Source organism: Ambystoma mexicanum, chromosome 8, assembly GCF_040938575.1.
Source record: "Ambystoma mexicanum isolate Mex_15411 chromosome 8, UKY_AmexF1_1, whole genome shotgun sequence".
Taxonomy (NCBI): domain Eukaryota; kingdom Metazoa; phylum Chordata; class Amphibia; order Caudata; family Ambystomatidae; genus Ambystoma; species Ambystoma mexicanum.
Window position 1 is genome coordinate 44,318,797 of NC_090929.1, and position 25,198 is coordinate 44,343,994.

The 25,198-nt window shown below is 47.7% G+C and overlaps 1 protein-coding gene across 15 annotated transcripts in view; it reads right to left on the minus strand.

Moving 5' to 3' along the window:
• FNBP1 (formin binding protein 1) overlaps positions 1 to 25,198 on the minus strand; it is a 1,284,153-nt gene that overhangs the window by 330,321 nt on the left and 928,634 nt on the right. For 6 of the 15 annotated variants that reach the window (XM_069609246.1, XM_069609245.1, XM_069609244.1 and 3 more), the window contains exon 10: positions 22,564 to 22,740. The exons of 6 other annotated variants lie outside the window; for them this stretch is intronic. In XM_069609246.1, coding sequence (XP_069465347.1) covers positions 22,564 to 22,740 — 177 coding nt within the window. Of the gene's footprint in view, positions 1 to 18,213; positions 18,412 to 22,563; positions 22,741 to 25,198 lie in introns of those variants that run through there. 3 more of the 15 variants (XM_069609258.1, XM_069609247.1, XM_069609257.1) reach the window with 2 other exon arrangements.

Genomic DNA, 25,198 nt, shown 5'->3' on the forward strand with positions numbered 1-25,198 from the left:
GGGATCTCTGCTCAGAGAGTCTGCTAGAGTGTTGAATACCCCTGGAACCTGTTGGGAGGATACAGATAGCCCCTGTCTGAGTGCCAATTTCCATATTTTCTGCGCCAACTTGGACAGACTTGGAGAGTGTGTGCCCCCCTGTTTGTTGATGTAGAACATTGCAGTTGTGCTGTCCATTAGAATTTGAACGAACTGGTTCATCAGTTGCGCTTCAAATGCTTGAAGTGCTTTAAATACTGCTAGTAGTTCCATCAGGTTGATATGGTTCTGTGACGTGCTGTGAGTCCACAGACCATGTGCTGTGTGGTGAAGGTAATGAGACCCCCCCACCCGGAGAGTGATGCGTATGTTGTGAGAATCGCTTGTGCTTCCGGATCATGGAAGGGTTTTCCCTTTAACAGATTTTCTCTCGACCACCAGCGTAGGTTTTGAACTAGTATTTGCGAAACGACCACTAGATCGTCCCACGACTACTTGCCTGAGACCACTGTTTCGCCAACCACTCCTGCATTGGTTGAATGTGCAGACGTGCGTGTGGGAATAGATAAATGCACAATGCCATCATGCCAAGCAAACGCATTGCTTTGCGTATGCTTATCTGGAGTCCGGCTTGATACTGGGGTATTTGCCTAAGCATGTTCTGCACTCTTTGCATGGATGGAAAGGCTAAGCCTGCTCTTGTATCTAATACAGCTCCTAGGAACTGTTTTGTTGTGTTTGGTACAAGACTTGACTTTTTCTTGTTTGTTGAGAAGCACAATTGAAAGAGAAGAATTATGGTTCTTTGCGTGTTTTGTCTGCAAAGATGGGGTGTTTCTCCTGTGATCAGCCAGTCGTCCAGGTAGGGGTAAACTGGGATTGCCTCCCTGCGCAGGTACGCCGCCACCACCACCAATACCTTGGTGAATACCCTTGGAGATGAAGCACCTTGAAGTTTTAGTTACTTAGCTAACTGTATTTCTCCAGCATTGGTATCTTTCATAGATCCACATGCTTGAATATTCCCCGTCGCCAGGCTGGGAATCCTCAGTGAGTTAAATAATTTATTAATAAATTAAACATATATACATTATTTCCATAGAAATACAATGTAGATTGCCCATTATGGTCTATGAGCCATTCACTTGTGTAGTCCCTCCACCTCACTTTGGTCCTTTATGGACCTAAACAATGAGGTGGCAGGGCTTAAGCTCTGCCCCAGGCAGCCATCTTCAGATTTTGAGCCGCAGAAGACAACATAAATAGATGGCTGTTGGGAGAGGGAGCAGCCTCTCAGGGGAGGCGGGCGTGCGCATGTGAATATACAAAAGATACCAATGCTGGAGAAGAACAAGTTACTTCTTACCTGGTAACGTTCTTTCGATGGGATGTTCCTCCGACGTATTCCTTATCTTAGATAATTTTTCTCCAGCTTGCTGGCCTCGGAAATTTTTCTCTGTAGAGGGCGCTGTGCGTCGACGTCCGCCGAGTTGGTGTCCTTCGACAGCCACCGTATCAGCGCCGACGTCACCATGCTCATAAATAGCCACGCGCGGCGTCCGTTGCTCAGTTCCGTTTTGTAGCATAAGATAAGTCTTGCATGAATTGGCTATTGACCTTGAAGGAGCGTGAGCTGCAACCACAAGGGAAGTATTACTGCGGGGGTGGATGGGAGGGGCGATAAGGAATACGTCGGAGGAACATCCCATCGAAAGAACGTTACCAGGTAAGAAGTAACTTGTTCTTCGAAGGGATTGTGTCCTCCGACGTATTCCTTATCTTAGATAGACTCCCATAGCAGTGGCATGTAATTGGAGGTGGGAGTAAGAATGTCATGTATCCCTTTAGGGATGGACCGATTGTAATACGGCTTTGCTAAATCTGGTCTCTTGACTAGCGGAGGAATCCAGGTTGTAAAATCTTGTGAATGTATGTGCGGACGACCATGTGGCAGCCGCACATATGTCTCGGGCCGGTACCCCTCTTTGGAGGGCCTAAGAGGCTGCGATACCCCTGGTTGAATGAGCCCTAAGATTCTGAGGGGGCTCTTTCCCTGCCAGTTTGTAACATTCCAGAATGGCCAAAATAATCCACCTGGAAATGGTCTGTTTTGTTATGGGTAGTCCCAACTTGTGACCTGAGTAGCCTACAAACAGTTGGTCTGGTTGCCTAATCCTAGCCAGCCTGCTGATGTAAAAGCTTAGAGCTCGCCTTGGGTCCAGCCTATGTAGCCTTTCTTCCTCTTTCCCCAGATGGGGAGGAGGGTAGAACGAAGGTAAGATAATATTCTGAGTGATGTGAAATTCAGAAACCACCTTTGGGAGGAAATTAGGCTTCACCTGTAGGACAACTTTGTCCTTATGGAAAATTGTATGGGGGGGGGGGGGGGTTTACAAGATAGAGCTTGTAATTCGCTCACCCTCCTAGCAGATGTTAGTGTTAGTAATATGACAGTTTTAAGAGTGAGAAATCTCAGCGCACAAGAGTGGAGTGGTTCGAAGGGAGTACCCATTAGGAAATTTAAGACTAAATCCCATAAGGGAACTTGGAATGGTCTTGGAGGATAGACATTAGTTAATCCCTTGAGAAATTGTATAACTAAGGGTAGTTTGAAATACGGATGGTTCCTCCGCAGTGCGCTTGAAGATTGATAACGCCGCGAGATAGCCTTTTACAGTGCCAACTTGAAGGCCTGAGTTTGCCAAGTAGAGTAGAAACAATAACACTGTTGGTGTACCGCATGAAAAAGGGTCGATATTGTCCTCTCTACACCAGCTGTAAAATTTGTTCCAATGGCAGCGGTATAAAGACTTTGTTGCTGGCCTTCTGGCCGAAAGTAACACCTCCATGACTGTTAGGGAGAATTCTCTGTAAAGGCTAATTTCCCAAACCTAGCGAGTCCCCCAGCAGCTTTGCTGGATTTTTTGGGTTTAATTTATTCTCCTGCTAAGAGTGAGACCCTTTTTCTCCCACTCTTAGACATGATTTGAGGTGTTCCTTTGACCTTGAATGTGTTTTATGGGCTCCTTTACCCCATAGGGCTTCATGTGTTTTTGGTATGTGGGTTACACAGCACCCTCCGTGCCATAACCCAGGGGTGTCGTAGCGACCCCCAAACATAGACTCCATACCCTGGGACTGACTACTGTCTCCCAGGGCATGTAAAGTCACCATTGGCTTTACTAGTGCCAAATTATGAACGGAAACCAGTACAAACCATCATATTGTGGACGCACTGGTCGGGGCAATTCGATTGCCCCGGGGTCTGTTGTTCGAGGGGGCACGTCTCCGTCCCCCCTGATCGAGTTTTGGCTGGTGGCAGTGGATACTACTTTTTATATTCGACCGCAAATATTTTCCAATGGGATTTTCCCATTGTTCGAGGCTACCACTTTTTAATATAGCCTCGAACATATCGCCGGTTTATTAAATTAATAAAAAATCACCGGTTGGTATTTTTTGCCGAAACATGGTTCCAAAATGGCGTTTGTGTTCGCTTCTGTGACTCCAACCCAAGTCGGGCCCTTTGTTCCACTTTTTGGCGGGCTTCTCCACAGAAGCCTCCAAAAGTGGTTCCACTCTGTCTGGGTACCACAGGGGATGTGGGAGGGGGTTTAGGCACCATGGACTGAGTTGCCTTGGCAAATCAAGTCGCACTCTTGTGTGATTGGCCCAAGTGTTGAGCCGCCCGGCTCACCACTTAGCATGTTTGATTGACAGCTAGGCTGAATGAATGGGGGTTTGCTGCATAAAATCAGGGCTTTGGGGACTGGAACTTTAGAAGTCGCCACAGGACCTAAAGAATCCGAAGAGGGAGAAGCTGAGCCGACCTGCAATAACGACACCCCCGGTGGAGCCCTGCTGAACCGTCTCACCACTTTTCCCGACGACAGAGGAGATCTCCAGTCCGGAGAGTCTTCTTCCTTTGACTGGTGGGGATAACCAGTTTGCCCGTCTTTTCGCCTTCCCGGATCATCTCGTGGCCGCCTTGCCTGTGCCAAGCACCCCGGCAACCGGAATACCACGTTTTCCACCACCGCGAATAAAAGGGTCTTACCTTTTAACCGGAGAACTCCGCGGCTGGTTTCTTCCCTGGCAGTGCAACGACCTACAGCTTTCCTCCACGTCGAGACCATCTCTTCCTCTGGACGACGCCGTGACTTGCACCTGCTGCCAGGAACAACTGCCCCCGCTGGAGGATCCACTCCACTTTGAAGGTACTGTGTCCGCCTGGCCTCCCTCGCAACGGTCTGTGTGGGGTGACTCTTAAAGCTTCCACTTACCACTTGGGTTGGCCTTAGGCTGGCTAACTGAACTTTTCTGAGCTGATTTAATTCTTATCTGAACTCCCTGCAAGACTTTTCAAGACTTTTGAAACTGTGTGATCTTGGGCGCATTGGTGTTCAGTTCTCTCAAAGAGGGAGCCTGGCCTCTGAACTTTTTGCTCAAAAGTAGACTTGACTTTTCCTGCCTTGCTGGGTGCTTCTAAAGTATTGTGTTGTGTGCTTTTCCTAATTTCTGCCTTTTCCCTCCCTTTTTCTTAACTTATTGGAGTGCCATCTTTAGTTAAGCGCTCACCTCTGTCTGGAAATAAGTGGTGTTAACTAAGACTTGTCTGATAAGGAATAAGGGATGTACATCTAGTAATAGTGACTGTGTGTTGAATTTACTTACCTCTTTTTGTGCTAGTGTAAACTACAAGTGTGTCTTTAAATAAATAATTATATACTTTTACACCAAAGCTCTGGTCAGTGTTCGCTTGTACTACTGTGTCTATGTACCTATAGTGTATACTCTGCATACTGCCTAACTCATCTTGAGAGAAGTCTGACTGCTCAGCCACAGCTACCAGGTAAATCTGGGTGGTACAGACTGCTACCAATTGGGTTTACTGCCAACCACCTGTAGTCCTAAATCTTTTGCAGTGGTCCCTAAGGGAACTGCACAGGTTTCTGCCTAACAATGACGTCATCAGGGAGGTCCTAATCCTTGTATCTCAACCTTTCAGAAGCCAAGCGTGAACGTTGAGGGTTCTTATGTCTGGTTGGAGAACCTGACCTCCCTTCTGCGAGAGAAGATTCTCTTTGAGTGGAAGACGGATTGGAGGGCAGATGGACATATCCAGAAGGTCCGGGTACCATGTTCTCCTGGCCCAGTCCGGGGCAATTAGGATAATGGTTTTCCGGAATCTTCTCAACCTCCTGATCATTTGAGGAATAACAGGGACTGGTGGAAACGCGTACAGGAGTGGAAACTCCCAGTCCACTACGAACGCGTCGCCTAGACCCCTAGAGCTCCTCTCGGGGGAAATTCCCTTTAACAGAACAGATCGCACTTCCTGTTGGTACTGGTGGCGAACAGATCCACCTGAGGGGTTCCCCAAAGGGCGAAGATCTCTTGAAGGACTTCCTGAGCTAGCTCCCACTCGTGGGGGACTGTGCTCTGCCTGCTCAGGCGTCCGCTGTCAAGTTCTTCTCTCCGGCTAGGTGAACTGCCGATAGAGAGATTCCTTCCTGAATTGCCCAAAACCAGAGCTGCATTGCCTCTCTGCACAGTGGCAGTGACCCTACGCCTCCTCTTTTGTTGAGGTAGTGCATGGCCACCGTGTTGTCCATCATTATCAGGACATTTCTCCCCTGTACTGATGGCAGGAAAGCTTTCAGCGCTAGTCTGATCGCTCTCAGCTCTAATAGGTTGATGTCTAGTCTGGACTCCGATGGAGACCAACGACCGCTGATGGTCAAGTCGTTGGCATGGGCTCCCCACCCCGTGAGTGAGGCGTCTGTGACTACTGTTATCTCTGGCCATGGTTGCCAAAACAGTTCTCCTTTCAAGATGTTCTCTGGATAGGCCCACCATTGAAGGTCGTGGGCTACCTTGTCCGGAATCCGGAGGAGATCTGTCATTCTTCCTGAGTATTGTGACCACTGGGTCCTTAGTGCCCACTGGAGAGATCTCATTCTCAGGCGAGCCTCTGGCACAAGGAAGATGCAGGATGCCATGAGGCCTAGCAATCTCAAAAAGTCGAAGGCTGGGAGATGTTGGGCATTTTGAAACTTGTTGACCATCTGCAGAATATCTTGAGCCCTCACCTCTGGTGGTGAGGCTTTTCCCAGGGAAGTGTCCAGGACCACTCTGATGAACTGGAGTCTCTGTGATGGTATCATCTGTGACTTCTTTAAATTGAGGGAGAAGCCCCGTTTGTGAAGAAAGCGGCAGACATAATCTAGCTGAATCTGAGCTTCATCCTAATATAAAGCTCTGATCAGCCAATCGTCCAGGTAGGGGTAGACGTGGATCCTTTCCCTCCTTAGACTTGCAGCCACTACTGACATTAGCTTGGTGAAGATCCTCGGGACGGAGGTCAGCCCAAATGGCAGAACTCGAAATTGATAATGAGAGCAGCCAATTGCGAACCTCAGGTATTTCCTGTGTTTGAGATGGATTGGCACATGGAAATAAGCATCCTGGAGGTCCAGAGATACCAGCCAGTCCTGGATCTGGAGGGCATGAAGGATCTGAGAGAGTTACCATCTTGAACTTGTCCTTCCCGAGGAACTTGTTCAATTCTCGCAAGTCCAAGATAGGTCTCAGTCCTCCGTCCTTCTTCGGTATGAGAAAGTAGGGGGAGTACCAGCCCTTGTTCCTCTCCGCTACAGTTCCGGTTCTATGGCACCTTTCTCTAGCAGGTCTACAATTTCCTGCAAGAGGTGCGGATCTGGAACTTTTAGAGAGCTGTGCCCCGGTGGATGACTCTGAGGGATGTGTAGAAAGGGTAGGCAGTAACCTTGGGCAACTGTCTCCAATGCCCAAGCATCTGACGTAATAGCCTGCCATTCCGTCAGATGGTGAGTTAACCTGCCCCCTACAGGTGTTTTGTGTGGAAAGACCTCAGAGTGGTTTGGGGCGGCTGATGCAGATGCCGAGGGTAAAGAGGCACCTGCTGCTGCTGCGGCCTTAGTACTTTTGACCCGTCCACCTCGGGTGGATCTCCTTTGGCCTCTTTGAGCCGGCTGTCCTCTGCCTTTCCCGAATGCGGAATAATAGCAAAAGGACTTTCCTCTCCCAGAGGTTCCTGAGGGGCGAAAAGGAGTTTGGCGGATTGCAGCTCCTAAAGATTTTGCTGCTGCTTTAGATGTTTGCAACTTTTCCAGACTGTCATCAGCCTTTTTACCGAATAAAGAAGAGCCGTCAAAGGGCATATTCAAAAGTCTGGCCTGTACATCTGGAGCAAAGCCAGACTTTCGTAACCACGCATGCCTGCGGATTGTAGTACTTGCTGCCATGGCCCTGCTGATACGGTCAGAGGAATCGATGCCAGTTTGAAGAGATTCGCACATGGCATCTTTGCCATCTTTAATGATGTTAAGGAAGGCTTCCTTTTCATCTCCTTCCAGTATGCAGTCAGCCGCAGATGAAGCACACTCCCAGTGTGTGACTGAACCTGGCTAGCGTACAAGTGGCGTTGATGGATTTCAACGCCATACTACAAGTAGAAAAGACCTTTTTGCCATAGAATCGTACCTTTTGTCATCCCTGTCCTGTGGAACAGTAGGATAAGCAGATCTGCTGCTTGATGAAGTTGCCGCTTGAACCACCAGGCTCTCTGGAGTCGGGTGTTTTGATAAATATTCAGGGTCAGCCGCAGCTACCCTATACTTGGCTGACAATTTTTTATTGACTGCAGGGATAACCTCAGGAGTTTCCCAATTTGATGAAATTTTCCTTTGTAAAGATGTATGGAAAGGGACCACAGGATCCTCCTGTGGACCTTTATATAGTATGTCTGTAAGGTCATCCTATTGAAAAACAGGTGAATGCGCAGACCAACCCATGAATTCAATAATTCTTGCCATCAGGGTTCTATAGGGGGTTTCGGCATGTTCCCCTGGGTCTGGTTTGACAAATTCCACTTCTGGGGAAGTGTCCAACCCACTTGCCTCATGTAAGGATTCCTGTAGGTCTTTCAACCTTCTTTCCTCAGAGGTAAAATCCTCTGAAACAGGTGGTGTGGTCCTCTGCAGCCCGAAGGGTCTTTCTTGATCAGATTCTTCCCCTTCTTCATAGATTGAAGATAATCTGGGGTGCTCTGACCTCGGAAATGGTGTAAAACCCATTTCTAAAGCAGAAGGAGCCAAACTTGTCATTATTGGCCGAGAAAAAGTCGATGTCGCCGATGTGAAAGGCCTCGAAGGCGTTGAGAAAACTGGAAGAGGCCTCGAGGAACTCGAGATGATCGGGATCCTGCTCGAGGATGTCGACGACGTTCTCAGCGTCGTGCTGGAGGCTCTGGGTATAACCGTTGGCTGTGAAGTAGCCGTGGTTTTTTCTTTTATCGGTGTCGATGTCAATGTCAGCGTCGATTCGATCGACCGATGCGTCGAAGAACCCTTCGATTACGGCGTCGATGGCGCCGATCTATGAATCGAAGGGACTTTCGACAATGGCGTTGAAGACGGTGCCTTGCTACCCGATGGCCCATGGCACTCTCGGGTGGACTCTTACGCCGGGTGCAACGACTCGCAGCGTTTCGATTTTTTGGGTTTTTCACCCAGGGTATCACCCTCAGCTGTCTTCGAGGGGGTTGAGGCCGCTTTCTCGAAGATGCTTAGCATTTTTTTCCTGAATTCCTCCCACTCAGCCTGAGAGCTGTGTTTTGTGGGGCAAGAGACCCTTTCTGGGGAAACAGAAGATGACGAGGAAGGGGATCTTCGACGTCTCTTTTTTGAATGTATAGTTCTCGACGAGTGGTGGGAGCTACTTCGAGACCTAGAATGGGAATGTTTTCGACGGCGAGGAGACAAATGTTTTGACTGACTTACCTCTCGAGCTTCCGCTTGCGCTCCTTTAAGGCTTTCGCCGTCATGGACATGCAGTCCTCACACTCCGAACAATGTTGTTCGACTCCCAAGCACCACAAACAGATCCTGTGACGATCCGTTAGCGGCATTTTTTTTCCGCAGTCTCGACATTTTTTTAAGCCGGACCGCGGAGTCATCGGTTCGGATGAGGAAGCCATCGAGTACGAGTTGGTTTTACCGAGGAAATAGAAGAGGTTTATCTGACTGAACTGAGCAACGATATTCCGAGGCCCCACGAAGCGCGGAAAAACGGAACTGAGCAACGGATGCCGCGCGTGGCTATTTATGAGCATGGTGACGTCGGCGCCGATACAGTGGCTGTCGAGGGACACCGACTCGGCGGACGTCGACGCGCAGCGCGCTCTACAGAAAAAAAAATTCCGAGGCCAGCAAGCTGAAGACGAATTATCTAAGATAACGAATACGTCGGAGGACACAACCCCTTTGAAATACAGTTACATGTAAGTAACTAAAACTTCTCCAGCATTGGATCTTTCATAGATTTAGATGCTTGAATAGAATACCAAGCAGTTAGGCAATGCCCATACCTTATGTACATTCTGCAGATCCTTCTGCTCGCCTTACTATACAACAAGGGAAGGCGGGAAGAGAAGGCTGCGCCTACCTTACGCAAAGAGATGGCGGAGAACCGCTTGACCCACTGCTGACTCTTTGCTGGTATCTTTGTTAGGCGAATGTATGGAGAGTGCTCCAGGTTGCAGCTCTGCAGATGTCTTTCAATGGTACTCAAGCCTGAAATGCAACCAAAGCTGCCCTCCCTCTGGTGGAGTAGGCTGAAGGAGGTCTAGCGAGTGGATCGCCTTTAGACTGATGGCAGTGACTGATACATTGGGAAACCCAACGTGTCAAACTCTGCTTTGAAATGTGTTGTCCTTTAGTCTGGCCAGCAAATGCGATCAAGAGTCTAGTCGAGGAGTGGAATTCTTTAGTTCGCTGAATGCAGAACTTTAGAACCCTTGCAACATCGAGTGAGTGCAAGGATCCTTCCGCATCAGATGAGTGATTCATGAAGAAGGTTGGAAGTACGATGCGCTCGGTGAGCGTCATTTCTGACAGCACCTTGGGTAAAAATTTAAGATGCGTCCTTAGTATGACGCGTCCTCTAAGAAACAAGGTGAAATGAGGTTCTGAAGACAGGGCTTGCAGCTCACTAATCCTTCTGGCTGATGTGATAGATATTAAGAAAGCTCCTTTCCAGGATAACGATTTTATGTCACACCAGTGAATTGGTTCGTATGGTGGCGCCATGAGCACTGCTAGGACTGTGTTCAGGCTCCATACAAGAACCGGTGTAGGCTTTGGCTGGAAGGTACGCATCAATCCAATTAAGAATATTTTGATAGCCAGTTTGGTGAGCAAACATTTTTGACCTGGGTTAATCGTGTATGCCGATATGGCAGACAAATGCACCTTGATGGATGAAAGGGAGAGGCCTGTCTTCGCTAGGTGCAACAGGTACGGTAGTATAGGTTCGATGGAAATAGAGCAGATTCACTGAAGATGTTTTGCACCACTTGGTAAAACAAGTCCATTTCCGAATGTAGGTTGTTCGTGTAGAAGGGGCCCTAGAGGCCTTGATTACATCCCAGCATTCTGCAGGAAGATTCAGATTAATTAATTCTTGCTGCTCAGGAACCACGCATGCAGTGACAGGCTTGCTGGGTCATGGTGGACCACCTTCCGATCCTGTTGCGTTAACAAGCTCTGATGAACTTTGATGCGATTCGGGGGCCATAGAGACAGGTGATACAGGGTTGGACACCAAACCTGGCGAGCCCAATCCGGCGCTATCAGGATCATCGAGCAGGCCTGTTCTCTCAGTCCGCGTAGCACTCTCACTATGAGTGGGATTGGAGGGAAGACATAAAGGAACTTGCCCGTCCAGTCAACTAAGAAGGCGTCCCCCCATCGAGAGGTGTTCCGGATACCTGGAGGCAAACATGTGGAATTTGTTTGTTGATTTTGGTGGCAAAAATGTCAATCTGCGAACGTCCCCACATGTGGAAAATTTACTGGGCTTTTGCTTCGTCCAGCTCCCATTCGTGGGATGCTGAATAATCTCTGCTTAACTTGTCTGCCAGGACATTGTCCACTCCCGGTAGGTGTTCTGCCTTGATGTGGACCTTGTGATGCAAAGCCCAGGTCCTTAGCTTCTGAGCCTCTTGAGACAACTCCCACCTTGTTCCCCCTTGTTTGTTCGTGTAGTGCATCGAGGTCGTGTTGTCTGTCTGAATTGGTTACCACCTGCCCTGCCAGTACCGGCAGGCAAGCCTTCAGCGCCCACCGAATTGCCCTGAGCTCTAACACATTGATGTGCAGTTGAGGTTCTTGGGTGGACCAAGTGCCCTTGGTTTGTAGATCTGCTGAGTGCACTTCCCAGCCCGATAGCGAGGCATCCGTCCTGAGGAGAAGGGCTGACGTTGGAGCTTGGAAATGCATTCCCCGTAGCAGGTTTTGAGGTATGCTCCACCTTCGGAGGGCTTTGTGAAAAGTTGCTGTTAGTTGTATAGTATCCTCCCATGACCCGATTGTCTACTTCCATTGGTGGTCCAGGGTCTCTTGGATTGGCCTCATGTGCAGTCTGCAATTTGGAATGAGGAATATGCAGGACGACATCATGCCCATAAGAGATTTGACGGAGCGGACCGTGATCATCCCGTTGCTTTGAAACCATGAAGTCAGATGAGTTAGTGCAGAAATTCTGTCTGCTGACAGTCTTACTCTGTGTATGTTGGTGTTGAGTTCTGATCGAAGAAAAAGCACTGACTTGGCTGGGAACGGGGCAGGATTTCTCCTCGTTTATCGAGAACCCCAACTCTTTCAAGAGTTGTACTGTTCTCTCCACTGCGATGTTCGCCAGTTTGAATGAGCTTGCACTTATGAGCCAATCGTCTAAATACAGGAAGACGTCCGTTCCCCATCTTCTGAGGTATGCTGCCACCGGTGCCAGGCACTTGGTAAACACTCTTGGTGCTGATTTTAGGCCGAATGGGAGGACACGAAATTGAAAATGTGACTCCCCTATGGCGAACCTGAGGAATTGCCTGTGGGCAGGATGAATGGGAATGTGGAAATAAGCATCCTCCAAGTCGAGGGTGGCCAAGAAGTCGTGTTGGTTGAGCCACGGGAGCATGTTCTGAAGGGACGTCATCTTGAATTTGATGAGCTTGATACACTTGTTGAGAGCTCTCAAATCCAGAATTGGTCTCCAATAACCGATTTTCTCCTTCATCGGAAAAAACTGGGGAGTAGAAGCCTCTTCCCATTTGCTGGTATGGTACCGGCTCTATAGCTGCTTTCAGGAGTAGCTTGTGAACCTCCAGCATGACCTGCTTGAAATGATGCACCTTGCGTGGAATAGGGGCAAGAAATGGAGGTTGGTCCAGGAATTCAAGAGAATTAGAAGAGAGCACGCTCGCCGGAACTTCCCCGCAGGTCCAGGAGCAGGACGCTCAGTTCTTTGCCGACAAGGGTCTCCCCTTCTAGATCGCCTACACCAAGACCACCCACAAGGGACCCCTCGATAGTTCCATCCACTGCATCTGTTTTCGACTGGCAGGAAGATCCTTTTATGGATTTTTTAGACCCTGAAGAAGGGGAGATTACCCAGGCCCGCATTATCTGCAGCGTCAAGGTTGTTCTCCAGCAAGCTGCCGGTAGTGGCTTTGCCCTCCACGGATACTAGAGCAAGTTTAGATTTTAATGGCTCTGGAGCCGAGTCGAGGATGGCCATAATCTCGTCCCATTTATGGCAGTCATAACTCGCCAACTGTGTGGAATTGTTGGCAATCCTAGTTTGAAACGCTGCCGAAGTTGCAACTTTCTTCCCCATGGTATAGAGCTTCTTGCTCTCCTTGTCTGGGGGACCTTCTGAAGAGGCTAGTGGTGTACCTGCCCTCTTCCGAGTAGTTGTGACAACTAGCGAATCAGGCTTAAGCTGTCCCCTGATATATAAAGGATCAGAAGGCACCGGGAGGAATAGTTTTTCTATTAGCGGGTTTACTGTTCCAGTTTGATTGGGAGTCTCCAAAAAGATTGGATTCTTCTCTGTACAGACTTCAAGATGGTGATGAACTGGGTAGCAGCTTTTTTGTCTCCCAGGATATCTTAGACAAAATCTTTGTCTTGCTGAGTCTCCTGTGTTTGAATACCGAAGTGCGCAGCTGCTTTGATTAATAAGTAATTGAATAAGGGCTGATTATCTATTGGAGAATCCGGGACTGGGGAATCTTGTTAAATTGGAGAAGACATTATCATCTTCATCATTATCAACATCATAGTATTGATATTCCTCAGGATTCCCTTCAGTGTCTGTATGAATGTCAAAGGTCAGCAGAGGTGCGAGACCTTTTTGCTGGTGGCTGGGATGAAGACAGTGGCTGAGAAGTGGAAGACAGGGGCTGAGAGCTCGAAGCCTGAGCAGAAGGAGGTGTGATTTGTTATGTTATGTTATGTTAGATGAACTTGATAAAGCGCACGTACACCCAGAGGCATCTTGGCGCTAGCTACTGAAAGGGAATCAAGACCAGTGAGAAGATACAGTCACTGAGGAGACAGCCTAGAACAAAGTAGTTTTAAGCAACCGGCGAAAGGTAAGGTGGTCTTCAGTTGCACGAGGGCCATAGGCAATTCAGTCCAGGCTCTAGCCGCCGCCACCGAAAAGGCACGGCCTCCCACACGAGGGAGATGATAACGGGGCGCGCAGATTGAGAACGTAGCAAACGAGCAGGAGTGCAATGGGTAAACTTAGCTTGAAGATACTCAGCGCCCAAGCCATAGAAGGCACGTTGCACCAGACACATTGATTTCAGCAGAATCCGGCTGGCTACAGGAAGCCAATGTATTTTCTTAAGCAACGGAGAGATGTGAGATCCGAAGGGCGGGGGGGGGGGGGGGTGACGTACGGAACGAACAGCAGCATTTTGTAACAATTGAAGCCTTTGGGTCAGGTAACGGGGCTGAGCCAGGTAAAGAGAGTTACAATAATCAAGAGTGCTGAGAACCAAGGCTGCCACTACCGGAGCCTGGCATTCAGCAGGGATAAAAGGTAAAACTTTCCGCAGAATTCGAAGTTTAAAATGACCAGCGCTACACACACTGGCGACCTGGTTGTCAAGAGACAAGGAGGCAGAGATTTTTACACCGAGATTGCAGACCGATTGGACCGGGAGCAGGAGGGGGCCAAGACTCGAAGGCCAGAATTTCAAGGTCCAAAAAAGAAGAGGGGAAGAGGTACCCACCACCAGAACCTCAGTCTTACTGCCATTCAGTTTTAGCCAATTAGTCATCATCCAATGCCCTAGATCCTCCAGACAGTTCCTAAGACGTACGGCGGACTCTGCTTGAGTAAGATCAAGGCAGACAAGGATCTGTGTGACGTCGGCATAGGAGTAATAGCGGAAACCATGTGAGGATGGAAACCGGGCTGGGGATAACCCCCGGGTAGGGTATGGCAGGGACTTGGGGTGTAGGAGTGGGTAGGCCTTTATTTTTGAAGGCCTCACTTAAGGAACCCTCTTCTTTTTCTCCTTCCTGTGGGACAATTACAATTACTTTTCCCTGTGAACCTTGTCTTTGTTCTTATGAGATTTGTCCCTATGATCAGAGCTTTTTGAGGAAGATTTCTTGGAATTAGTCAGCTTAAACAGTCCTTCTGGGTCATGTTTCTAAACCAGGTGAGATAACCCTGTGTTTTTGGACTTCCCAGGCGGTTTCGACGCAATATGTCGAGTTTCAGCATTGGAAGGGACCTCCACCATGTCTGTTGACATTCGGTTGAAGGAGTTTTATGGGCGGCGTCTTTTGTTTTACGGGGTCTGTCATGGGGCGACCGGGACCTCGAGTGCCCAGAGGACAGGGAATCTACTGATCTCCCCCTAGATGACAAATCTGGGCGTTTGGTCGGCGGTGCCGAACGCGTCACCGTGGGTGCGTGCTTAGTGTGGGAAGAGGAAGTGCTCTTGCCGCCGGGTGTCGTCCCCACAACATAGGCCTGTCTTCCAGGGTCGGGGGCTTGCACCTGGGAACGTGGATGTTCCCAGTTGCCCTCGTCGTCCGAAAAGACGACGACGCTGCCGTCACTGGAGGCTCCCTCCACGTCGTGGCGGTCTCTGCCTGCATGGCATGATGGGCCCAGCGTTTGGTTCTGCGATCTTGACAGTGCCCTTCGTGGTGGTTGCAGTTCAGACACAGGTTGCACACACTGTTTGTCGATCCACGGAAATATTTTATTACATGTGGGGCAAAATGTAAAGGGTGTTTTATCCATGTCTGGGAAAAGCAGCTGGGTGGGAAAACGCAATGTACAATGACCGCCCACACTCTCCCTACTGTACGGGCCTAGGCCCGGTGTGCCTTCCAAGGCCAAAAGGGTCCGTCAAAACTTGACTTCGTCTGATGGCGTTGTCTTGTCTCTTGTCTTGTCACTTCCACCGCGTAGATGAACATGACGATGTCGGAAAGGAAAAGGACAGAAAGAGTAACTATATTTAAACTTTCATAACAAATGGCGTCAGCCGAAATTGAACTCTGCGAGAAGCGACCGCTGACAATGGCGGAACAAAACACTATCTGAGGGACCTCGATGCGTGAAGCACCATGGGCACAGTGGATGTCACACTAGGGATAGTGTTATTGGTACACCCTGTCGACACACACTAATGAAGTGTCATGTAGAAAACATCTTGCGAATTAGATAGGTGTTTCATTAAAATGAAGAACAGGTAATCCCTATTTGTATTTCTGAATGTAGCCCAGGGTAATCCAGACGTGGACCCTTGATCACTGTGCTTAGAGAGGCACAGCTCCATCTGACTGATGAGGCCCGGCAAGGCCGAAACACGTGTCTGGGGTTGTTGTTGGTATTCTTGATCAGAGAAGAATTGCCTAGCATTTTAGTGTGGACGGCCTAAGTGGGTGGGGCCAGACTGATATGCAAATGGGTATTTCTCCTCTGTGAAAGGTACAGTGAGCTGAAATGTGGTTGTACACCCTCCTGAGTGGGCAACATCCCATAGACTCAAGTTCGTTCTCGGTAGAGGGGCTCCCAGACCTTTTTTATGAATGAATATGTACTAGACAAAATCTGTCCGTTCCACAGCGGGAACTGAAAGGGCTCTTGTTAGTAACCCAAGAACCTCACCAAGCCTCCCACTGAGGATATGTGCCAGGTTCGGCTCCATACGTAAATCTTTCTCACAGCCTGAAGTGGGTTTGTAAACTGCCTATAGAGGTAGTGCTAGGGCCTGCCTAGAAGGTATGGTGTGAAAACTTTAATCTCACACAAACACGCACAAAGTAGCAGCCTGTCTTCTTTCAGTATATCAGATAAACAGTAGAATTAAATGGGCACCTTGCATTTTTGCTAACTAGCCCCTCTATTTACACAGATCCCCCAACTTACGACTCATTAGCACCTTTATCATAGAAAGCAGCTTTATCAACAGGCTTTAAGTTAATGATAGGCCCTCTTCCTTTTTAACCTAGCCAGGAATAGCCGATTAGTTCCGTAATTGTGCCTGTGGTCCCCTTGGTTGTCCTCTCTGTATGGAAAATTACATTCAAAGTGCAAGGCCAGGTTCTGGGAGTGGAGGGAAACGGGGCTATGTGTGATAATAAACTGTGGTTGTGCTTTCACTTACCTTCAACCATCATCCCACTTTGGAAAAACGTAGCAGAGGGGAGAAATAATCACTAAGTGTTCTCTGAGAAGGAGCATGAGGCAAGGAAGTGCTATTTGACTCTGCACATACAGAGTGAGCATTGAGACCTGACACGGCTAGCAGTACTGGTCATGTAGGAAATGCTGAGGAAAGAGACAGAGACAAAGAGACCCACTGTAGATATCTTGATGTCAAGAGTGTGTGTGAGAAATGAGACCAGAAGCAGTACTGGTCATGTAGGAGACGCTGCATGCCCAAGGACAAAGACAGAGAGACCCACCGTAGATATCCTGATGTTAAGAGTGTTTTTAAGAGCTGACACACTAGCAGTACTGGTCATGTAGGAAGTTGTTGTATGCCCGAGGACAAAAACAGAGATCCACAATAGATATTCTGATGTCCAGAGTGTGTTTGAGAAATGAGACTTCTAGCAGTACTGTAGGAGACGCTGCATGGCCGAGGACGGAGACACCCACAATAGATATCCTGATATAGCACTACCACTACTGGCCATGTATGGAGACACTGCATACCCACTGTAGATATCCTGATGTCAAGAGTGTATATTTTAACTATGCTTTGCCTAGCTGCACTTTTCTGCTGTGTACACTCTCCACTATAACCATAGACAGGAAATCTCTTTAGGTGCAAAACTGAAAATGTGTTATTGCCCTTCATGCAAGTGCAGACCCGTGAACTTTAGCCCAAATCAGAGCAATATAAACGTAGAACAAAGACATGGCACGCAGCACAAATGTTTTCCACTATTTGATTACAAAGCGGTCTGTAAGGCACAGATTAACGCTACATGCGCTACTGCACGACCCCCGTGAACACACTAGAGTCCATGGGAGGCTAAAGCTAGAGCAGGCAAACCCACACTGGAACACAGAGGCATTTGGGCAAATCCATCTAAGATAAAGCCAGAATGGGCTCATGGGCAATGGAGCCTTGCTTTCCAAGGGATCTAAACAGGTCTTTTACATGAACACACCAGTTGCTGGAAAGGGAATATCTTTTGATATCAAAATTTTGGGATTTGGCAAATGTGAGTTTGCCAAAGTGAATCATTCAAAACAGAGACAATTACCATTACTTAATAACAAGAGAGCAAACCATATTTTCTTTATTAAATGCTGTGCCAATTCTGTGGTTGGTTTTACACATATTGTGCTGAGGAATTGTTTACACTTGTCCCTTTGTCTGAAAATGAAATGATTTCCATGGCCTGTAATTCCAGATCTCTGGCACAAGTGGGTAAGTTGGGAACCTAGTGAGTGGCACGTGGCTCCAATAACACAAGTGCGATGGAGAACGCACAGAGCACAGAAAACGAGAGCCGCAGGTGCATGTTATTGGACAGTCACTGACGCAAGGGGCCGAGTCGTGTCGCGCCCCCTGAAGCTATCTCAACCTGCCACCGACATGCACGGATGTATGACCCCCCCCACCCCCACTTGTCAGATCTTCCATTCAGCTCTCCAAGAGCACAACCCAGAACACAAGAACAATAGATTTTCTGATATTTTTAGCCTAATACCTGAGCAAGCTTTCCATGGCTTGGAATATATGACTTAAGATGGGTTGCGGCTCAGCAAATGGAAGACCCCAGTCTGAAGGACCACCATATGGGGTGGGGTTCTGCCATAGGCAGGGTTCCTCATCTGTAGTCAGCAGACTGGTAACCCATGCACATGCTTCGACCTTCACTGGAATATCAAGGCCAACTTTGAGATCTTCCCAGTTGTAAATGTGGTTAGTGACTGTGCAGCAACTGTGCGGCCTGGTACCATAGGCAAACTTACAACATAGTCCCTAGCCTCATAGGCACACGTGGGGCGCCCTAGAGTCTTCTTCATTAGCCCTTTGTGGCAATTCAAGGCATGCGTCTGTCGGTGAGACAGTGAAGAAAAAAAAGACATTAGGGTTACAAGGGGTTATGCGTACACACAGAGACAACACAGGGCTGGGCTGTGGAGTACCCTAAGAAGCACTGCTGTTCTACGGGCATAGTTGAGGCAAAGTATTATTCAGTCCATCAGCATGGGCTTCACAGTACTGGTGCCCGCCTCCTGCACTGTTCCATGATTCTTGACCTTATGAATGGCAGTGTTTCTAGGAGCTTTGCGCTGAACATGCAGTATTGTTTGGATACTTACTACTGCCTTCCACACACATTGTAATGCAGTTCATATGCAGTATGGTTCCATTTCCTACACTCTTCAATAACCACCATTCTGAGAATCTATGTTCTAGGATTTTTACGCAATCATACTTCCCTTATCCCACTGCTCCTACACATTGAAGGTGTACTTCTGAGCCTACGCACACACTGCACAGTTGTCGCCTTATATTGCAGTACTCTAGACGTTAAGTAGGGAAACTATTCTTCTAAACGTAAGAAATTAGGTTTCATTGCTAACTCATATTTTGCCCATGTCCTACTGTACAGCACTGTTCCACTAACCACACCTTAAATGCTGTCCAGTAAGTTCCCCATGAAGTCTGTACTAGATACTTTCGAGCCATCACTGGCCCCACATAGTTGGTACTTTAGCACTGCCTTCACACCAGCTGAATGATACAGAATTCATTCTCAGTCCCATTTCTATTGGTTATCCTAACTTACTGTACTCTCCCTGTATGCCACAGCACAGCACTGGTACGCAACACTAATTCAATGATGCTGTTAGTGAGCTTACTTGCGTTTGACACTATGCCCTCTCATTGGTCAGCCCAGTCTACAGGATGCCCACCGAGCAAATGAGGGCATCTGCAGAGCCAGGAAACACTGCACACATGACACACTCAGGGGGAATAGGCATCCTTTTGTGATGTGTTAAGATGTGACGCAGCACAAACAGACATGCTTATGAGCCCCCACCCCACTGCACATGAATTAAAAAAATGACATCAAAAACAGTTACTGGTAAAAGAAAATCCATGAGGACAATAAACTATGAAATTGAAAAATAGGAAATGAAGAAAGCCTTTGCACCAAGTTTCCCTTGCAGGCCTTTCCGCCAGCTACAAGCACGAACTCTCAAGTTCCTGACATATTCAGAACCATAGATACAGAGAGTAGGCCTACAAAATTGCCCAATTTCCAGTAAAACAGAACATGCACCCTACAATGTTAATGGACATGACTGAACTGACCTTGCTGGATAGCCCATACTGAACACCCCTGCTTCTGGCAGGATTTAGCACATTCCCTACAATATTAATGGACATGCCCGACTTACCTTGCTGAATAACCTCTAGCCAACATCCCTGCTTCTGGGAATGCTGAGAACACACGCCCTATGATGCTAATGGATAGGCCTGAACTGGTTTTGCTGAAAAGCCCCTAGCCAACATCCCTGCTTCTGGCAAGGCTGAGAACACACGCCCTACGATGCTAATGGATAGGCCTGAACTGGTCTTGCTGAAAAGCCCCTAGCCAACACCCCTGCTTCTGGCAATGCTGAGAACACACGCCCTACGATGATAATGGATAGGCCTGAACTGGTCTTGCTGAATAGCCCCTAGCCAACACCCCTGCTTCTGGCAATGCTGAGAACACACGCCCTTCGATGCTAATGGGTAGGCCTGAACTGGTCTTGCTGAATAGCCCCTAGCCAACAACCCTGCTTCTGGCAATGCTGAGAACACACGCCCTTCGATGCTAATGGATAGGCCTGAACTGGTCTTGCTGAATAGCCCCTAGCAAACACCCCTGCTTCTGGCAATGCTGAGAACACACGCCCTATGATGCTAATGGATAGGCCTGAACTGGTCTTGCTGAATAGCCCCTAGCAAACACCCCTGCTTCTGGCAGGATTGAGCACATGTGCCCCACAATATTGGTACCTGTATAAATGATCGAATAAAAAAAAATCTGAGGAAGAAATGAACACATTGTTGTTAACTATTGGTTTCAAAACTTTGGGTCGTTTTTATTAAAATATAGGTGTGGGGTGGGGCAAGGGTATTAGTTAAGGTGGGCGGAAAGGTGCGTGTGTGCTCCCCCACGAATTATTAGAAAAAATACATTTGGTAATTTCTCCTTTCGATTTTTTATATTCGATCATTTCATGGTAAACCCACAATATTAATGGGCATGCCAAATGACAATGCGGAGTAGCCCCTAGTGATCACCCCAGCTTCTGGCAAGGTTGAGAGCATGTACCCTACGTTGCTAATGTATATGTCAGGACTGACCTTGCTGAACAGACCTTAAAGAATACCCTTATTTTTGGCAAAGCTGAGAGCATATGCCCTTCAATCCTAATTGCAGGCCAGGATTTACCTAAGTGTATAGCACCTTATTTTAAAGACTGAGGTAGATCTGATTAGAGCCAGGATCCATCTAAGACACCGAAAACCCATTCACCATCTGCCAGCTTTACCAAACAGCCATTAAAAGTGTAGTTCATGATGTTTGGTGTAATATCAGAGTCATCCCCACTAAAACTACCCTTAATTGAGTTTTGCCAGATGCCAGAGCTGGTTGTAGTGCCAGAGGTTGGACCAATGCAAATGCAGCCCCTTTCACATCGCATGGTAGGCATTATTGGTCACTGTTGGCATGACTTAATGCTTTGTATAGTTGTTGGTGTCACAATATTTTTAGTACTTTTCCACTAGCTGTGATCACTCGGTTCATCAGGACTGAGCCCCGGTCCATCCAGTAAGCGGATTTACTTCTGCTGTTAAAGAGCAGCAAATTGGTATACGAGATTTGGAAAATCCTGCTTTAAACGCTCAGCATAGATCCATGTCATCAAAAATTAAGCCAATGAGAAACTCCATCCTTAACAGAAGGAAAGGTCCACAGGAGGACACGCAATCCTCATGAAGTAAAATACTAGTCATGGTTGTGGGTATAGTATGTGCTGCGACAAAGGTTTGAGATTTAAGGAGACCTGGGTCCTAAGAGGACACAGAGGCATATTACTGGCACAACCGCTACACAGTATTCATATTTTTTTCCCAATCCTCCAAAGTCTGTACAGACTGACTTCTATTAATTAAGAAGGAATTATACTTTGAGGGAATTGCAACTCAAAAACAGATTTAGTTAAGGATCAGTTTTGTTAAGAAATCCATTCTTGTAATTAGAGCATACGAGTCACACTGGTAAGGACTGACCAAGGATTGTGTCCACATCATTTCTGACATTACCACACTACATTTGAAGACATGGTTAATGAGCGGCTACGGTAGCATCAATATAAATATTTTCCTTCTGTAGAATTGAGGTCATGACATTTTGTGCCAATTTCCATGCAATTGCCTTTATGTCCAAGGGGCGTGGGAGGCATCTCGCATTGTCATAATGGCGCTTCTGGAGGATCCAGGAACCTAGAAAAGCCCAAGTACATCTCACTGGGCACTATACAGTGCTGGCGCGGTCTTACATTGGCACAAATTGGGCTGTCTTTGATAGAGCACGCCAGTTCTATCTTCGGTGATTTGGACAGAGCTGCAGATAATGCTGCCACCCCCTCATCCAAGGGATATGACGCGGACTGCAATGTGATCCTCGCGCCTTAACAATCCCACGCATAGTTGGGAGGCCTGGCGTGAGAGAACACTGAATATCATTATGACGCGTGGGAACTCATGAGCAATCTATTTGAATGCCCGCTGCGTCTTATGGTCTGTTGGCTTATCTGGCTATGAGCAAAGCAAGAGTTCTCGTTTTGAAGCTGCCCATGGTGCGTTTCTTCAGAATGTTCATAGATGCCTGGCGTTAAACCTACTAAATGTTATCTTAAGATTGAGAGCTCTGCCGCCCCACCCCCACTAGAGGAGCATTCTGGAGGGGTGCATGAACACAGGGGTTGTGTGCACGGTCTGCTTCTGAAGACGTCCGTCTGGTGGATTCAGTGATGGTATCTGACTGGGATATGAGATGGAAACACCTGGGATGGATTCATTCACAGATGCAACAAGTTGTGCAAAACACAGCGTGCAACAGAAGCATGAAGAAAGAGCGGGCGAGCGAGAGGGAGAGAGAGAGAGAGAGAGAGAGAGATAACCAAAGCAGCACTTACCCCGCGCTTTAGGCTCCGGAAGCAGTGGATTTTGGGTTTGGACGTCATGAACTCGTTGAAGCGGTGGGAGAGGGGCTCCTTTTGCTGCTTGGGAGAGTGGGGGCCATTGGGAACAGCAGAGGGTGAGGCAGGGGGAGGAGGAGGGGGCTGATGGGGGGATGTTAGAAGGGACATAAGCTACGTATAAGAGATGGAATCGTGATAGAATATAAACCAACAAAAAGATAAAAACACAAAACCAAAATAAAGATCAAACAATATTTATTTCCAAACCAATGAAACATAAAAAAAGAGTTAATCAATAATCGAGCCATGGTTTGGAAGAAAAGTGTTAACATGGTGTTAGAGGAGGACGATGATGCAATGAAGGGGAGGCAAGCTCAAGCATGCAGAGTCTTATATGTGCACGGCATCCTAACATGTTACATACAAAAGACATGGGTCAGTCTGGTAAAGCTCACATGCACAGTGTTGCACGCAGGTGTCATTTAAAGCAGGCATCAATCTCACAAACATAGATGTGCCCGTGGGCAGGATTCATTGCTCTACCCTCGTCCCAATTCCATGCAAATCCTGCTCCATTTCATGTTTGTTGGGGGGAAAAAGGGCCTTTGTCAGGTGCTGCACGCAGTTTGCATTTTATTTAAGTTACTTAGCTGTAATGAATGTTCGCGCGCGACAGTCTCCTCCTTACAGTCATATCCCAAGAATCATCAACTCCAGGCTGGACCACAGAAATCCAATCAAATATGGAAAAGCCTTTCTAAGAAAGCTCTTTGCAAAAGGGGACAAGTTCCTTTAATGTAATCACAGCCATGCCAATATCTCAGACTGCTCAGCACCCAGGGAGCCAGTTGGCTGATTTTACACCCCATCCCTTAACCCCCCACGTCTCCACCTTTCTCTGCAGAGCTACTGCTACATTAAAGGATCCCACCCACCCAGCACGCCCCTCCCTCCCTCCCTCCCTCCCTCCCCCCGGCTTCAGCCATAGGAAACAGGTGCTTGCCTCATTGGTATGGTCTCTATCTCCCGATATAACACTTAACAACCGTCTTCACATACACTGTGTAAAAAGCCTGCTTGTCGGGAGTTAACAGTTCGGAAACAAAGTTGATAGATTAATTGATTGGTTAATGGGGAATTTGGAACAGAAAAGCGTTAATTTCACGAAAGAGCTGAAATGTCGCCTAGTCTTTTGAGCAGAGTTAGTGCAATCAATAGAGCTACGTGGCAGGACATGATGTCTAATGTAGTGACTCAGTATTATGCCCCATTAGTTTGGACAAGATGTTTCCTGGAACTCTAACTGGGGGAATCCTTTCAAGAACATTCTGAATAAACAGCATCCTTAATAAAAATGATTTTCTGTGCACTATGTGGCTGCAAATCCACCTTTCTAGAAGAACATTGAAGCCCCACTTTCGTTAAATGCACAGGGCAGCAGTTAAAGCCTCCTGTTGTCATTATAACGTGTCATAGTTATTTTTGAGAAACCCTTGTGAGGCAGGTGGGCCACGCATGCTGGCTGGTAGACAGAGTATTGAGTTTAACTAAAAGTACAAGCAACTTGATTTGATAGTGTTGCCAGCAGTGAGTAAGTGCCCTGGGAATCCAAAGTCACTAGTGCTGTCTGTTGAATTTGCTTTTTGAAGAACCTTGCTTTGGCACCTTAAGTTCAGAATAGGGATCTTTCTTGTGTACCACGGAATAGCAGGAGTGAAATCCCCTAACCCCCCCCCGTAGCAGGGCAGAAATACTTATATAGCTGCTATTGCAAGCATCACCTGGCTTCTTTTTGCAGAAAGATTACATCTACTTGGGACAGAAACCGTCAGTCTCGAGCTGTACAGCTTGATACAGCTCACGGACACCACGGAGGCCAGCAGCTGCCCCCTTACAGGTATATTTTACCTGCTGTGTAGGTGCTTGTTTCTCCCACACCAGCCCGGTGCTCTGTGCAACCTTTATTCACCGTTCGCCTCCCAGCGAGGACGCTGGCTCAGAGGAGACACCAGCATCTCTCTTTTTGTTCAGCATCTATCTGAACATTTGGCAAGCCTGTTTGCATTTCAAATCACGGTCCTGAAGAAGATGGCTTGAATCTCCTATGCCATTGAAACCGGTCGACCCCTTTCGGTCATGAGGGCTCTCATGACCCACTTTTGATCTCTTCTACACCAACAAAAGAGACTATCTTCTAAAAATCATTCACTGTAGCACACTCATTACCACAGAGTGAGCTATACATTCTTATTAGAGCCAATTTTTAGCCCTCCAGCCTCCTGGCTGTTTTTTTACTTCAGCCACCAGTGGTTTCTCCAGCAGTACTGTTTCATTCTCCAACCACAGTGACCTACGGGTACTATTAAAGTTGAACATTTTGGTTGGAACGTAAGCAGTTGACCTGATTCGCAGGTTGTACCCACGTTTAAGATCAAGCAGCCTCAAGATCTAATCCACAGCTTTGTTGCACGCTGCTCAACCTTCTGGAGTTTACCACTGTTTTAGACGTTTCTGTTGGACAACCTGTGTCTGTCTCCAGACACTGCCACTAGTATAGAAGGCTGAGGGACAGTACTCTCCTCTATATCTTTTAAGTAGGCGATACACCACGCGCTACCCAGGGACAGGC